Raw genomic sequence first — 15,622 nt, forward strand, 5'->3', positions numbered from 1 at the left:
ATTGGACTGCCGAAAAACTTGTTTATTACCATACAAAAAGCAGCAATTTTAAATACTTGCCGGATTGTCAGAAAATTTTTCAAAACAGAGTAAAGAGACGAGAATACTTGGTGATACCCGTACCTCGCCTAAAACCAGCAAAAAAGCTGTGAAAACATTAAAAAAAATAATAATAATAATAAAAAAAAAACGACAACTTTTTCAACAATAACAACAACGACAACGACAACTTTTTCTACAACAACAACAACAACCACAACTACAACTTTTTCAACAACAACAACGACAACTTTTTCATCAACAACATCATAAACGACAACTTTTTCAACAACAACAACGATATTTTTTTCAACAACAACAACAACAACGACGAAAACATTTTCAACAACGACAACGATAACTTTTTCAAGAACGTAAACGAAAACTATTTCAACAACGACAACTTTTTCAACAACGACAACGACAATTTTTCCAACAACGATGAAAACAACTTTTTCAACAACGACAACGACAACTTTTTCAACAGTGACAACGACAACTTTTTCAACAACGACAACGACAACTTTTTCAACAACAACAACGACAACTTTTTTAACAACAACAACGACAACTTTTTCAACAACTACAACAACGAAAACGGCAACTTTTTGAACAACAACAACAACGACATCGACAACTTTTTTTTATTGTTGACAACGTCAACTTTTTCAACAACGACAGCGACCACTTTTTCAACAACGACAACGACAACTTTTTAAACAACGACAACGACAACGTTTTCAACCACGACAACGACAACGTTTTGAACAACGACAACGACAACGTTTTCTATAACGACAAAGACAACGTTTTCAACAACGACAACAGCAACGTTTTCAACACGACAATGACAACTTTTTCAACAACGACAACGACAACTTCCAACAACGACAACGACAAAATTTTCAACGACAACGACAACTTTTTCAACAAGAAAAGCGACAACTTTTTCAACAGCGACAACGACAACGACAACTTTTTCAGCAACGACAACTTTTTCAAGAACGACAACGAAACTTTTCCAACAACGACAACAACAACTTTTTCAACAACGACAACGAACTTTTTCAACAACGACAACGACAACTTTTTCAACAACGACAACGACAACTTTTTCAACAACGACACGTACAACTTTTTGAACAGCGACAACGACAACTTTTTCAACAACGACAACGACAACTTTTTAACAAAAACAACGATAACGACAACCTTTTCAACAACAACAACGTCAACGACAACTTTTTTAACAACAAAGACAACGACAACTTTTTCAACAACAACAACAACAACAATAACAACGGAACTTTTTCAACAACAACAACAACGACATCGACAACTTTTTTATTGTTGACATAGACAACTTTTTCATAAACGACAACTTTTTCAACAACGACAACGACAACTTTTTCAACAACGACAACGACAACGTTTTCAACCAAGACAACGACAACGTTTTCAACAACGACAACGAACGTTTTCAATAACGACAACGACAACGTTTTCAACTACGACAAAGACTACGTTTTCAACAACGACAACGTTTTCAACAACGACAACGTTTTAAACAACGACAACGATAACGTTTTCAACAACGACAACGACAACGTTTTCAATAACGACAACGACAGCGTGTTTAACAACGACAACGACAACGTTTTCATCAACGACAACGGCAGGTTTTTCAACAACGACAACGAAAACGTTTTCAACAACGACAACGAAACTTTTTCAACAACGACAACGACAACGTTTTCAACAACGACAACTTTTTCAACAACAACAACGACAATATTTTCAAGAACGACAACGACAACTTTTTAAACAACGACTACTTTTTCAACAACGACAACGACAACTTTTCCAAAACGAAAACGACAACTTTTTCAACAACGACAACGACAACTTTTTCAACAACGACAACGTCAACTTTTTCAACAACAACTACAACAACGACAACGACAACTTTTTCAACAACAACAACGACAACTTTTTCAAGAACAACAACAACCACGACAACGACAAAACTTTCAACAACGACAACGACAACGTTTTCAACAACGACAACGATAACGTTTTCAATAACGACAACGACAACGTTTTCAACAACAATGACAACGTTTTCAACGACGACAAAAGCAACTTTTTCAACAAAGACAACGGCAACTTTTTCAACAACGACAACGACAACTTCCAACAACGAAAACGACAAAATTTTAAACAACGACAACTTTTTCAACAAGAAAAACGACAACTTTTTCAACAGCGACAACGACAACGACAACTTTTTCAGCAACGACAACTTTTTCAACAACGACCACAAAACGTTTCCAGCAACGTCAACAATAACTTTTTAACAACGAAAACGAACATTCTCAACAACGACAACGACAACTTCTTTAACAACGACAACGACAACTTTTTTAACAACGACAACGACAACTTTTTCAACAACAACAACGACAACGACAACGTTTTCAACAACAACAACGTAAATGACATTTTTTTCAACAACAATAACAACGACAACTTTTTCAACAACAACAACAACGACAATTTTTTTAAACAACAACAACGACATCCATATTTTTTTCAAAAACAACACCAACACAACGAAAACTTTTTCAAAAACAACAACAACGACAACTTTTTCAATAACAACAACACCGACAACGACATTTTTTCAACAACAACAACAACAACGACAGCTACAACTTTTTCAACAACAACAACGACAACTTTTTCATCAACAACATCATAAACGGCAACTTTTTCAACAACAACAACAACGACATTTTTTTCAACAACAACAACAACAACGACACCTTTTTTTTACAACTAAACTAATGACAACTTTTCAGCAACAGCAACAACATCAACGACAACTTTTTCAACAAGGACGACAACTTTTTCGAGAACGAAAAATAAAACTTTTTCAACAACGACAACTTTTTCAACTACGACAACGACAATTTTTCCAACAACGACGAAAACAACTTTTTCAACAACGACAAGGATCCCTTTTTCAACAGCGACGACGAGATCTTTTTCAACAACGACAACGACAACGTTTTCAACAACGACAACTTCTTCAACATCAAAAACGACAACTTTTTCAACAACTACAACGACGATTTTTTCATGAACGACAACGACAACTTTTTCAACAAAGACAACAACGACAACGACAACTTTTACGAACCAAAGACAACGATAACTTTATCAACAACGACGACAACGACAACTTTTTCAACAACGACAATAACAACGACAACTTTTTCAACAACGACGACAACGTTTTCAACAACGACAACGACAATGTATTCAATAACGACAACGAAAACGTTTTTTACAACGACAACGACAACGTTTTCAACGACGACAACGGCAAGTTTTTCAACAACGACAAGGACAACTTTTTCAACAACGACAACGACAGCTTTTTCTACAAAGACAACAACGACAACGGCAACCCTTTCAACAACAACAACGAAAACGAAAACTTTTTCAACAACAACATAACGACAACGACAACTTTTTCAACAACAAGAAGAACGTCAACGACACCTTTTTCATAACAACATAAACGACAACGACAACGACAGCTTTTTCAACAACGACAACTTTTTCAACAAAGACAACAACGACAACGACAACTCTTTCAACAATAACAACGAAAACGAAAACTTTTTGAACAACAACACCAACGACAACGACAACTTTTTCAACAACAAGAAGAACGTCAACGACACCTTTTTCATAACAACATAAACGACAACGACAACGACAGCTTTTTCAACAACGACAACTTTTTCAACAAAGACAACAACGACAACGACAACTCTTTCAACAATAACAACGAAAACGAAAACTTTTTGAACAACAACACCAACGACAACGACAACTTTTCCAACAACAACCGGATTCACTGGATCGAGTGAACATGGAAAATGACCGCCAAGTGTAGGTTTCCTCGGGAATTCCAATTTTTTCTTGCGAATATGACGAGACAAGACGGACGCATCTCGCTTCTGGTGAAATACACGCAACATTCATCCGCGTTACCAAGGAGTCGTCGCTAACAATGAACTCCTTCCTTTGAAAGCGCAGTCGAATTTCGCGGGGGCCGTGCTGCTGGCAGATAGTTCGACGCGGAGGCCGACGATGGCGACGGTACGCACTCTGTTTACTTCAAGTTTAAAAAAATGAGGGTCGCGAATGATGACGTAAAACAGGTGTCCAATGAAACCGTGAATTGCTTTCTTTCGGAGAGTTGCATTTCATGCCAATATTTTTTGCAAAAACACCCGAAATTATTGACTGATGCCGATTCTTCCGTCCCGTATTCTAGCCATTTCTGACGATTTTGGAATTTTTTTCCAGTCTCCGGAGAGGACTTTTTAAGCAGTTTTTAATCAGATTCCCCGGAATATCAGCATTTCGAAAGAAAATACGTGACTCGAGTGAGTAGGATGACATCCTGTTTCTTGACGTTTTCTGGACGATTTAGAGTGACTTTTTCGAGTCCCCGGAAATGGCAATGTTTTTAGGAATTTCCCAGGACCAAGGCATTCCCCCGGGAAGCGAACGCAGGATGCTCCACGAAGGACGCTGCGATCCCACACGACAGATGGCACCGATGGCCCGGAAAACGCCCCGCGTCCGTTACGTCCGCGACGCTCCTACGACTCTCCCGGACCCGCCGACGACACCAAAACTCCCGGAGTCTCCACCAAACACTTTCGTGCGCATTTTTCCTCATTCTCACGCCTAAAATTCGCCATTACGAGACCGTTCCTCGAGTCAAAAACTCTCGCCGCAGACCACCGCCGCAGCATCCGACCTCATCACGCAAAATACCCGCAAAACCGTCCCGGAACCCCGGAAAAATGTACTTATCAGCGCTTCTCGGCCTTATGACTAAGATCAAAGTAAAGTTTTAGTGTGATACTCTGATTTAGTGATTTATTTAGTGTTAAATCTTAGCCTTTTAGTGATCAGTGAATGCCTGTCTATATTGTGGTTTTATGTTTGTGAATTGTAATTAATCGGTGGTCTTTTCTAGGGATGGGCGGTTATGAGAAAAAAACCGGTGTTAGGTTAACCGGTTATTTTGAGTGATAAGAATACCTGAGTATAATAACCGGACGAATAAAACCGGTTATATTCAGGTTATATAACCTAAAGCATTGCGTGTTGCATATCTTCTATTCTTAAAAAAACCTACCGCATTTTTGAACTTCGTCTTCCTTCTTCGTGGTGTAGTTTATCGTAGAGTCTTACTTGTTTTTTATTAGATAAGAAAATTAAAAACCGGTTGTTTTTCGATGCCATTTACCTGAGAATTAAATTATTTTTGCCATAACCGAAAAATAGCCCGAGAAAAATAATCTGACTCTTTTGATTCCCGCACTCTCTCGCGAACCGTTGGAACTACCAGCACTTTTGCCGCTGCCACTGGATGAGGTTTTCCTGCGCCTCTACCGGCCACAGAGAACATTAAAACCGGTATATTTTGATGCAATAGAAAAACCTAGTGGCCGGTTAAAACCTAGGCCACGAGTACTCGTTGGCATAACTGATGGCAGGCGGAAGAGAAAAAACCGGATGAGGGAGTACTCGTTGGGGAAACCTATCGCTGTGGGAAGGTTTTTATCAATGGAAAAACCTAGTGGCCGGTTAAAACCTAAGCGACGAGTACTCATTGGCATAACCGATGGCAGGCGGTTATGGCAGGTTACAGGTATAGGTTTTTTCAATGCATATCAACTAGTAAAAACTGTAACGAGTACTTGGTTATTCTCAGATTATTGCAAAATAACCTGAGGAAAATAACCAAGGCGTTGGAGTAGCTATTGCGGAAGTTAAATGGATATGAAGTACATGAAATATTATATTAGTTTGCGAAAGCATGCCTGCCATGTGACCAAATTCAATAATACAAATATGAATATTGAAAATTCGGGGGGGAGCCGGTACCCCCTTAGCTGTTTATACAATCAGGATCGAAAGGGTCGTAGTTCCCCATAAAATTTCGGGGGGGGGGGGTTGTTATGGACCCCCTAGCTTTTAATAAACTTAGTTATATTCAAGCACAGTCATGGTTAGGGGGTTCTGTCCCCCCCGGGAGGACCGTAGTCTCGTTAGAAAATCTGGGGGGTCAGACCCCCTTAGATCTCTGTTATAAATTTAGTTATGTTAAAGAATGTCTGCGACATCGGAGTGGCTAGGGAGTCTCACGGGACCCGGCCGCCTATAAAAATTCTGGGGGGGTATGATGACCCCCCTAGTTTTTTGTGTAGACTTTGTTACTTTCAAGCACGGCTGTATCTGGGGGCGTCCTAGCCCCACAGAAGGGGTCGTAGTCCCCCATAAATTTTGGGGGGGGGGTTATGGCCCCCTTAACTTTTTCGTTTTTGACTCAGTTACATTCAAGCACTGTTATATTTAGGAGGTCCGGCCCCCCCTGGAAGACCATAATCCCGCTATAAAATATGGGTGGCGGGACCCCCCCCAGAATTTTTATAGGGGGCCGGGTCCTCTGAGACTCCCTAGCTACTCCGATGTCGCAGACATGCTTTATATATAGCATAACTAAATTTATAACAGAGAGCTAAGGGGGTCCCGCCCCCCAGATTTTCTAGCGGTACTACGGTACTCCAGGGGGGGCCGGGCCTCCTAAATATGACAGTGCTTGAATGTAGCTGAGTCTAAAACAAAAAAGTTAGGGGGGCCATAACCCCCCCCCCGAAATTTTATGGGGGACTACGATCCCTTCTGTGGGGCCAGGACGCCCCCAGATACAGCCGTGCTTGAAAGTAACAAAATCTACATAAACAATTAGGGGGGGTCATCATACCCCCCCAGAATTTTTATAGGCGGCCGGGTCCCCTGAGACTCCCTAGCCACTCCGATGTCGCAGACATTCTTTCACATAACTAAATTTATAACAGAGATCTAAGGGGGTCTAACCCCCCAGATTTTCTAACGAGACTACGGTCCTCCCGGGGGGGACAGAACCCCCTAACCATGACTGTGCTTGAATATAACTAAGTTTATTAAAAGCTTGGGGGTCCATAACAACCCCCCCCCGAAATTTTATGGGGAACTACGACCCTTTCGATCCTGATTGTATAAACAGCTAAGGGGGTACCGGCTCCCCCCTGAATTTTCAATATTCATATTTGTATTATTGAATTTGGTCACATGGCAGGCATGCTTTCGCAAACTAATATAATATTTCATGTACTTCATATCCATTTAACTTCCGCAATAGCTACTCCAACGCCTTGGTTATTTTCCTCGGGTTATTTTGCAATAACCTGAGAATAACCAAGTGCTCGTTACAGTTTTTACTAGTTGATATGCATTGAAAAGACCTATACCTTTAACCTGCCATAACCGCCTGCCATCGGTTATGCCAACGAGTACTCGTCGCTTAGGTTTTAACCGGCCACTAGGTTTTTCCATTGATAAAAACCTTCCCACAGCGAGTAGGTTTCCCCAACGAGTACTCCCTCATCCGGTTTTTTCTCTTCCGCCTGCCATCGGTTATGCCAACGAGTACTCGTGGCCTAGGTTTTAACCGGCCGCTAGGTTTTTCCATTGATAAAAACCTTCCCACAGCGATAGGTTTCCCCAACGAGTACTCCCTCATCCGGTTTTTTCTCTCCCGCCTGCCATCGGTTATGCCAACGAGTACTCGTGGCCTAGGTTTTAACCGGCCACTAGGTTTTTCTATTGCATCAAAATATACCGGTTTTAATGTTCTCTGTGGCCGGTAGAGGCGCAGGAAAACCTCATCCAGTGGCAGCGGCAAAAGTGCTGGTAGTTCCAACGGTTCGCGAGAGAGTGCGGGAATCAGGAGTCAAATTATTTTTCTTAAGTTATTTTTCGGTTATGCCAAAAAAAAACCGAGTACTCAGGTTAACCGGCGTCGAAAAATAACCGGTGTTTACTCGGTTAACCTTCTGAAAAAACCGGTTATAAATAAAACCGGTTATTTTTGCCCATCCCTAGTCTTTTCCTCTATTTTCAGCCCCTGCATTGGGACGTCACCTTTCGGCTTTTCCTGCGTCGCTGCTACCTTCGGTACGCCGGCTGCTCTCCGAGGGAATCATCTTAAACCAGCGGGGAGCATCTGGCGACGGCGGTGGTGCGGTGAACTAAAATCTTCGTTTCGACGTCCTTACGGCCTCGTCCTACGTAGCGGCGGGTTTCGTCTCGTTGGCGGCGGTCTCTCGTCGTTGGATCTCTTCTTAAACCACCTCGGCGGGAGGCTGCTTCTTTTCGTGGCGCGGCTCGTCGTCTGCGTGGAATTTTGAAAATCAGGGGACATCCGCGCCTCCTCTTCTGGCGGAAGGCGCAACGACATTGCTGGAGGCTCGGCGAGGGAAGAAACTATTTTTTGAACCTTCGCAACTCGTCGAGCTGAAAATCTTGCCGCGGCGTCTGACCGGGAGGAGGCATCATTGAAGCGGATCTAAATTATATCCTTTTTAATTTCAATTCACGATTGTAGCCGGGAAGCGATTCTAGGGTTTTAATTATCTTTTGTTTCTAATTTCTTGATTGTGGGGTTTTTATAACGTTTTTAGTTTATTGCACATATTACCCGTTCCGATGGAGGAAATAATTGTTCAGGTGCCCCTCGGCAACAGTTTTGAATGCAAGCACTGATTCACCCCTCACAACCATGGTAGACACAGGACCTACGGGATATACAAAAGTCATCATGATCTCAAGAAGCACTATGTTAAGAGCCATCCTAATTTTGCAATGTTCTTTCAATGTATGTGGTGTCTCCACAAATTTGTTAGTTTAAGATCTTGCAAACTACATGTAAATGCTTGCGTGGGGACACCACCAGATCCCGTAGGCCTGGCCGAGGGGGAGGGAAGGGATGGGAACGACATTGTGGCCACCGTGGCTGATAATAATGAAGGAAATGGGCAAGATATGGGCGTGAATGAGAGAATGAATGAGAGCGTGAGTGTTATAAGTATGAATGAGAGTATGAATGTTGATGCTGGAGATTTATTGGAAATAGTAATGGATGAGGAACCTGAGTCTAATATGAATATTGTTATTCTGGAAAATAGTGCAACCACGGTGGCCGAAGGTGCTCCCCCTACGTTGATGGATGAGGAGCCACCACCTCCATTAAGAAGATCAACGAGGAAAACTCCAGGTCCGGCAGGTGACGACGGTGCGGCGGCGGCGGCGACGACATCAGTCTCCCCACCCGCATCAAGAAGAGCAGGCCGGCGGCCGGCGCGACGCCAACCTCGTCGAGGGAAGGCAAGAGGAGGGAGTGCGCCGGCGCAGAGTCCACCGCCAGAGGAGAGTCCCCCACGCAACGCGGCCGCCGTAACTGCGAGCCCGCCCCAAGTTTTAAATATCCCGGGGCGGGTAAGCGAAGAAAGCGGTCGCGGAGAAGAGGTGGGGGCGGAGGAACAGCCCCGCAGTCCACCAGCGGGGCGCAGCGGCAGCCTGTCCGATGACTGCCATCTGCAGGGAGACGGAGATGGGGCGGGCGAGGAGACGACGGATTCAAACAGCCCGCCCCCCACAGTGGCTCCACCCCGAAGGCGACGACGTGCGGGGCCGGCGCGAACTAAAAACCTCGCAAACCGGCCCCAGGGAGGAGACGACGAGCGGGGTGGACAGATGCCTACAAACATCGATGGCGCTCCCGTAAGACAGGTGGCAGTGGACTATGACGGGCTGCCAGAGGATCAACGGCGGTGGATCCAGAGGATAGAGGCGGCCTGCAAGGAAGGGTGGGGAGAGTTCGAAGAGGCCGTCGCCGCCTGGTGCAAGAGTATTTCGGACAAGAAGCCGGCCCGGAGAGAAGGAGGTGGTGGCAGAAGGAGAGAGGGGGGGGAGGAAGAAGAGAGAGTCCCACGACATCCCCCCCTGGAAGAGGAGGAGGGGGAGCACCGGGAGCTGAACGGTAACAGGGAAGGGAATGACTTCGGAACGGGTAATGTACCTGCTCGCCGTGTTTTTAGACCCGGTTTGGAATGGCACGAGGAGGTGAAGGAAAAGGCTCGAAAAATTCAACAATAATTCAGAAATAATAAGAAACGTGCCATTGATCAGGTTTTGAAGGGCCCCTCTCCGCATTGCCAAATCGACAAAGGTCAAATATTCGATCATTTTAATAATGTTTTTAATAATGATAATTTTATTGATCTCCCCAAACCAATGAACATGGTGGAAATTAATATGCCCAGCCAAGAAAATGATTTAGAATTCCTATTAAGACCTTTTTCAGCTGGTGAGATATGGAAAAGGCTGGGCAAGATGAGCAATACGGCTCCGGGGAAAGACAACATCACCTATGTCGATTTACGCCATGCGGACAGAGGAAGCCACATCCTTCGGACAATATTTCAATTTTGTTTTGACCTTGGCCGGATCCCAGACATTTGGAAGGACACCCGCACCATTCTAATCCATAAAAAGGGCGCCAGGGATGAAATTGATAACTGGCGCCCACTAACTTTAGGGCCCACCCTAGCTAAATTATATGCTGCAATATTAGCTGATAGATTAAGTGGGTGGGCCGAGAAAACAGGGCGGGTGTCGATGGAACAAAAGGGATTCGGACCCCACGAAGGCTGTTATGAACATAATTATATCCTAAAAAATGTTTTAGAAGAAGTCCGAAGGAAACGTGGCGAGGTCTGCGTCTCTTTCCTTGACCTTTCAAATGCATTTGGTTCTGTTCCTCACAACCACATTTTTCGATCAATTTAATCACTAGGCGTGCCTCAAAAATTAATCAACATTATTACTGAAATGTATAACGGGGCACGCACGACAGTGAGGACGGTAGAGGGATAGACGCAGACAATACCGCTAAAAGCGGGTGTTAAACAAGGTTGTCCGCTTAGCCGTATTCTTTTTAATTTAAGTATGGAATACCTGATCCGCAGCCTGGCTGCACAAAGGGATAATGTAGGCTATCGGGTTAACGGCATACCCATCACAGTTCTTGCCTACGCAGACGACGTTGCTCTGGTGTCCAGGAAGCCAGACGGGATGATGAAGTTGCTGGATCTCGCCGACCGGATCGCGGCATGGAGCGGGTTAAAATTCAACCCCCGCAAGTGTGCGACGCTTCATGTCGCCGGGAGGCGAGTGAGAGCGACAGAGTTTCATCTGGTGGGCGGGACACCAGCCTCGATGGCAGAGGGCGAAAGTTACGACTATCTTGGGATCCCCACAGGTTTTAATGTAGATCAAACGCCAGGGCGCCTTATCGAAGAAATTATTGAAAACATCGACGCGCTGGACGCGTCGTTGTTGGCGCCCTGGCAAAAATAGAGGCTCTGAACATGTTTTTATTAACAAAACTTGATTTCATCCTCCGGGGAGGTAGGGTTAGGAAGGGCCCTCTTAAAATTTTGGATAAACGGATTAAGAGGGCCCTGAAAGATTGGATGTATCTCCCCATGAGAGCCTCGTGGGAGATCTGCCACCTGTTTCCGCAGAAGGGGGGCGCGGTCGTCTTCCCGACCGCAGACCAGGTGGACATATTAACAGTTTCTCATGCTTTTCGTCTTCTGTCTTCCAGGGAGCCGTGGGTAAGAGCACTGGTGGACTCAGCAATAACAAAGACCGTAAGGACTAGAACCCGACGGGAACCAGAGGAGAGAGATATCGCAGAGTACCTTTCCGGAAGCATGCGCGCGGAGTTTGGACGATATCGTTTTGACGTGGCTTCTTTGTGGTCAGACGCGAGAATGGCGTCCAGCCGTTTGGCTGTCAAAATTGGAATGTCGTGGAACTGGAGTGACGTGAGGAGGGAGTTTGAGATCGTCATTCCAGCCCACGGCAGAGAGGTTGACGTCATCCGAGTTCCTCCAAACAAAGCGCGCATGTTGGGTAAGCTGTTGCGCGATGCTGTGCGACATCGATACCTTGCCAGTCTTTTGCCCAAACCTGATCAGGGCAAGGTATTCGAATGCATTTCGGCTTCACCTTTCTCAAATCACTTCCTTCGCACGGGCGCAAACACCAGATTCTGTGACTGGCGCTTCGTGCACAGGGCACGTTTAGGCGTGGTCCCTCTGAATGCGGCGACGAGGTGGGGTCCTCGAGATGACCTCCGGTGTAGGAGATGTGGCTGGCAGAGTGAAACCCTGCCGCACGTCTTGGATCACTGTAAGGTGCATTCGAGCGCGTGGCGGGGCAGACACGATGCTATCCTACATCGACTCGCCGGAGAGGTTCCTCGCGAAGGCGTGGAAATCCGTGTCGATCGCACACCACCTATGATCGATTCTGCCCTCAGGCCCGATCTCGTCGTCGTCGATGAGGGACGTAGAAAAATCGTCATTGTTGACGTCACTGTGCCCTTTGAGAACCGGAAGAATGCCTTGGATGTCGCCAGGCAAACAAAATTCCAAAAGTATTCAGGCATCGCACAACAACTTGCCGATCGCGGGTACACGGTTTCTTTGAGTGCACTCGTGGTCGGGGCGCTGGGAGCTTGGGATCCCCAAAATTGGGTGGTTTTCCGCGACCTCGGAATTGCAAAACGCAACGTCGGCAGGATCGCAAAATATATGACCTCTGACGCAATCCGATGGTCGCGGGATATTTATGTTTCGCAGGTCACGGACAAAATTTTATATCCCACTACCCCAGCGCTCCCACCCGGCTTGGGAACGAACTACTCTCCTCGAAACTCTAGTGAAGACGACGACCCCACCAATTAATAAAAATTTTTAAAACCCTGTGTTATTTATTTATTTATTTGTGTATGTCCCTTTTTTCTGTTATGTTTAGGAGCTTTTATCTTTTTTAGACTGCCGGCTTTATACACCGGAAGTCCGTTTTATTAACTTTTACTCCTAACCATTTCTTGTTATCCCGGCCTTTTACACCGGGATTGTGTTTTTTAGGCGCTGGCATTTTAAATTTTTTATTGCTCCCGGCCTTTACACCGGGAGTATTTTATTAACTTATTTATTTTCCAAATTTTAACTTTTTTATCAAGCCAGCGTCAAACTTTTTAATTAATTGGTGGGCGTCTGAAGAGTGGTTCCCGTCCAGCCTACCTTATCCCAGGGTTTAGCGGAACTGAGGGGCCCTCTGAGTTTTTTTATCTTCCTACGATCATTTTAAGATCGATTAAGTTTATTTTTATTTTGTTCTTCCAGCATTCCGGATAGAAATTCAAAATTCAAAATTAATTTCTAGTTTCATTGAAAACTTTTTCGGCCAACCGGAATGTCAAAACCTGATCGCCCATACAGGGAAAATCAAAATTTAGACTTTTTATTTTCGAATTCACCATTCGCGTTTTTAATAAATATTATATCTCAAACTCTTTTTTTCTAATAATAGAAACGGCGAGCAGGACATGGATAGAAGAAATAAGAAGAAAATGAAATAAAATTTGATAAAAATTGTTCAATCAAAAATATTGTAAAGCAAGATTACTATTTCAAAACAATTGTAAATTCATGAAATCAAAATTTTAACAATACTGGCATGTAACTTTTAAAATGTGCAATAAACGTCTTAATCTGTTCTTATCAGCTTAATATCTGATACGTCCTGCATTGCTGGACCAGAATATTAATCTGATTTTTGAACATGGGCGGGGTCCCCGGAGTTTACTCCATCCCTGCCGCGGGTTGGCCCGGTATTGCAGTACCGCCGGGATCGGCCCAACAAAATAGGTTCCAAAAATCAGAAAAGCTGATGAGAACAGATGTTTCTCTTCCTTGTTTCATTTAAAAAATTCCTGAATCGCGAAAATTCGACAAAGTCCGGAGACTCGTGCTCGCGGTAATTGTGCCTGACGCCGGAGAAAGCGAACGAACGCCAGGGAAAAAATGAGAGAGACACGCGATCCCGAAAAAATTCCCCGGAAAATATCCCGGAGTGCTCCGGGCACTCTCTCGCGTTCGAGAAAAAAAACACTGGCCACCACTTGACCCGGAATACGAAGGAGTGGGGGGTGCGAAACGCGACACCGTCCACTACACCCGCAAGCGATACCTATCCTTCGGCGAGACCACTGTATCGGTTACACTGGGCCGGGTGTGAGGAGACTGAAAACACGATTGCTTTTTTTTTCAATGCGTGTGCCGAGTGACTGGGAGAAACATTGGGCACTCGAAGAAGGGGAATGAATAGAAAAAAATCCGTAAATCGGAATGAAATCAGGAAATGATGCCAAGGAAATGGACTGCAAAACGTGAAAATGAACGAATTCGAAAAATTCTAGAACATCGTTTGAAAAATCATGGAGAGGATGGATAATGTAACACTACAGAAAAGTGCATCAAATACAATGCACTGATCCTAGCGAAGAGCCGGGCACAAATTTTCCGGTCCTCAGCCTTATGGCTAAGATAGGAGTGTAGTACGGGCACGGGACTCGAGGCTGCGTTGCACGCCGAACGTGACTTATGTCGTGGGAATGATTATGAAATTTTTGCAGTCTTAAGAACACGTTCCGGAAATCAGTCGAAACAGTTTCCCCACACTTTTCACACGGAAATTTGGTGAATGCACTATTTATAAAATAACTTCCAAATATTTACCGGATCGAGTGAACATGGAAAATGGCCGCCAAGCGTAGGTTTCCTCGAGCATTCCAAGTTTTTCTTGCGAACACGACGAGACGAGACGGTCGCATCACGCTTCTGGTGAAATACACGTAGCATTCATCCGCGTTACCATGGAGTCGTCGCCAACAATGAACGCCTTCCTCTAAAAGCGCAGTCGAATTTCGCGGGGGCCGTGCTGCTCACGGATAGTTCGACCCGGCAGCCGACGATGACGTCGGCACGCACTCTGTTTACTTCAAGTGTAAAAAAATGAGGGTCGCGAATGATGACGAAAAACAGGTGTCCTATGAAACCGTGAATTGCTTTCTTTCGGAGAGTTGCATTCCATGCCGATATTTTTTGCAAAAACATCCGAAATTATTGACTGATGCCGAGTCTTCCGTGCCGTATTCTAGCCATTGCTGACGATTTTGGAAATTTTTTCCAGTCCCCGGAGAGGACTTTTTAAGCAGCCATGAATCAGATTCCCTAGAGGGGACTTTTTAAGCAGTTTTAAGTCTGATTCCCTGGAATTTTAGCATTTCGAAAGAAAATGCATGACTCGAGTGAGTAGGATAATGCTCTCTCATCGTGTTTATTGACGTTTGCTGGACGATTTTGAGTGACTTTTTCGAGTCCCGGAAATTCCCCGGAAAGGGCATTTTTCGCAATTTCTTTGGGAATTTCCCGGGACGAAAGCATTCCCCCGGGAAGCGAACGCAGGACGATCCACGAAGGACGCTGCGATCCCACACGACAGATGGCACCGAAGGTCCGGAAAACGGCCCGCGTCCGTTACGTCCGCGACGCTCCTTCGACTCTCCCGGACCCGCCGACGACACCAAAACTCCCGGAGTCTCCACCAAACACTTTCGTGCGATTTTTTCCCGTTCTCACGCCTAAAATTCGCCATTCCGAGACCGTTCCTCGCCTCAAAAACTCTCGCCGCACACCACCGCCGCAGCATCCGACCTCATCACGCAAAATACCCGAAAAACCGTCCCCGA

The 15,622-nt window shown here is 44.8% G+C and overlaps 2 protein-coding genes and 1 non-coding gene across 3 annotated transcripts; all 3 read left to right on the forward strand.

Moving 5' to 3' along the window:
* The first annotated feature begins 10,962 nt into the window (after positions 1-10,962).
* On the forward strand, positions 10,963-11,373 carry LOC124158228 (uncharacterized protein T26G10.4-like). Its single transcript, XM_046533442.1, has one exon. The coding sequence runs from the start codon at positions 10,963-10,965 to the stop codon at positions 11,371-11,373; it is 411 nt and encodes a 136-aa protein (XP_046389398.1).
* Positions 11,374-11,792: 419 nt separating this feature from the next.
* LOC124158323 lies at positions 11,793-12,770 on the forward strand. Its single transcript, XM_046533481.1, has one exon. The coding sequence runs from the start codon at positions 11,793-11,795 to the stop codon at positions 12,768-12,770; it is 978 nt and encodes a 325-aa protein (XP_046389437.1).
* Positions 12,771-13,550: 780 nt separating this feature from the next.
* Positions 13,551-13,736, forward strand: LOC124173754. The gene has a single exon (XR_006868732.1). It is a non-coding gene; the product is annotated as a U2 spliceosomal RNA (small nuclear RNA).
* The last annotated feature ends 1,886 nt before the right edge of the window (positions 13,737-15,622 follow it).

Source organism: Ischnura elegans, chromosome 1 (assembly GCF_921293095.1).
Source record: "Ischnura elegans chromosome 1, ioIscEleg1.1, whole genome shotgun sequence".
NCBI lineage: Eukaryota > Metazoa > Arthropoda > Insecta > Odonata > Coenagrionidae > Ischnura > Ischnura elegans.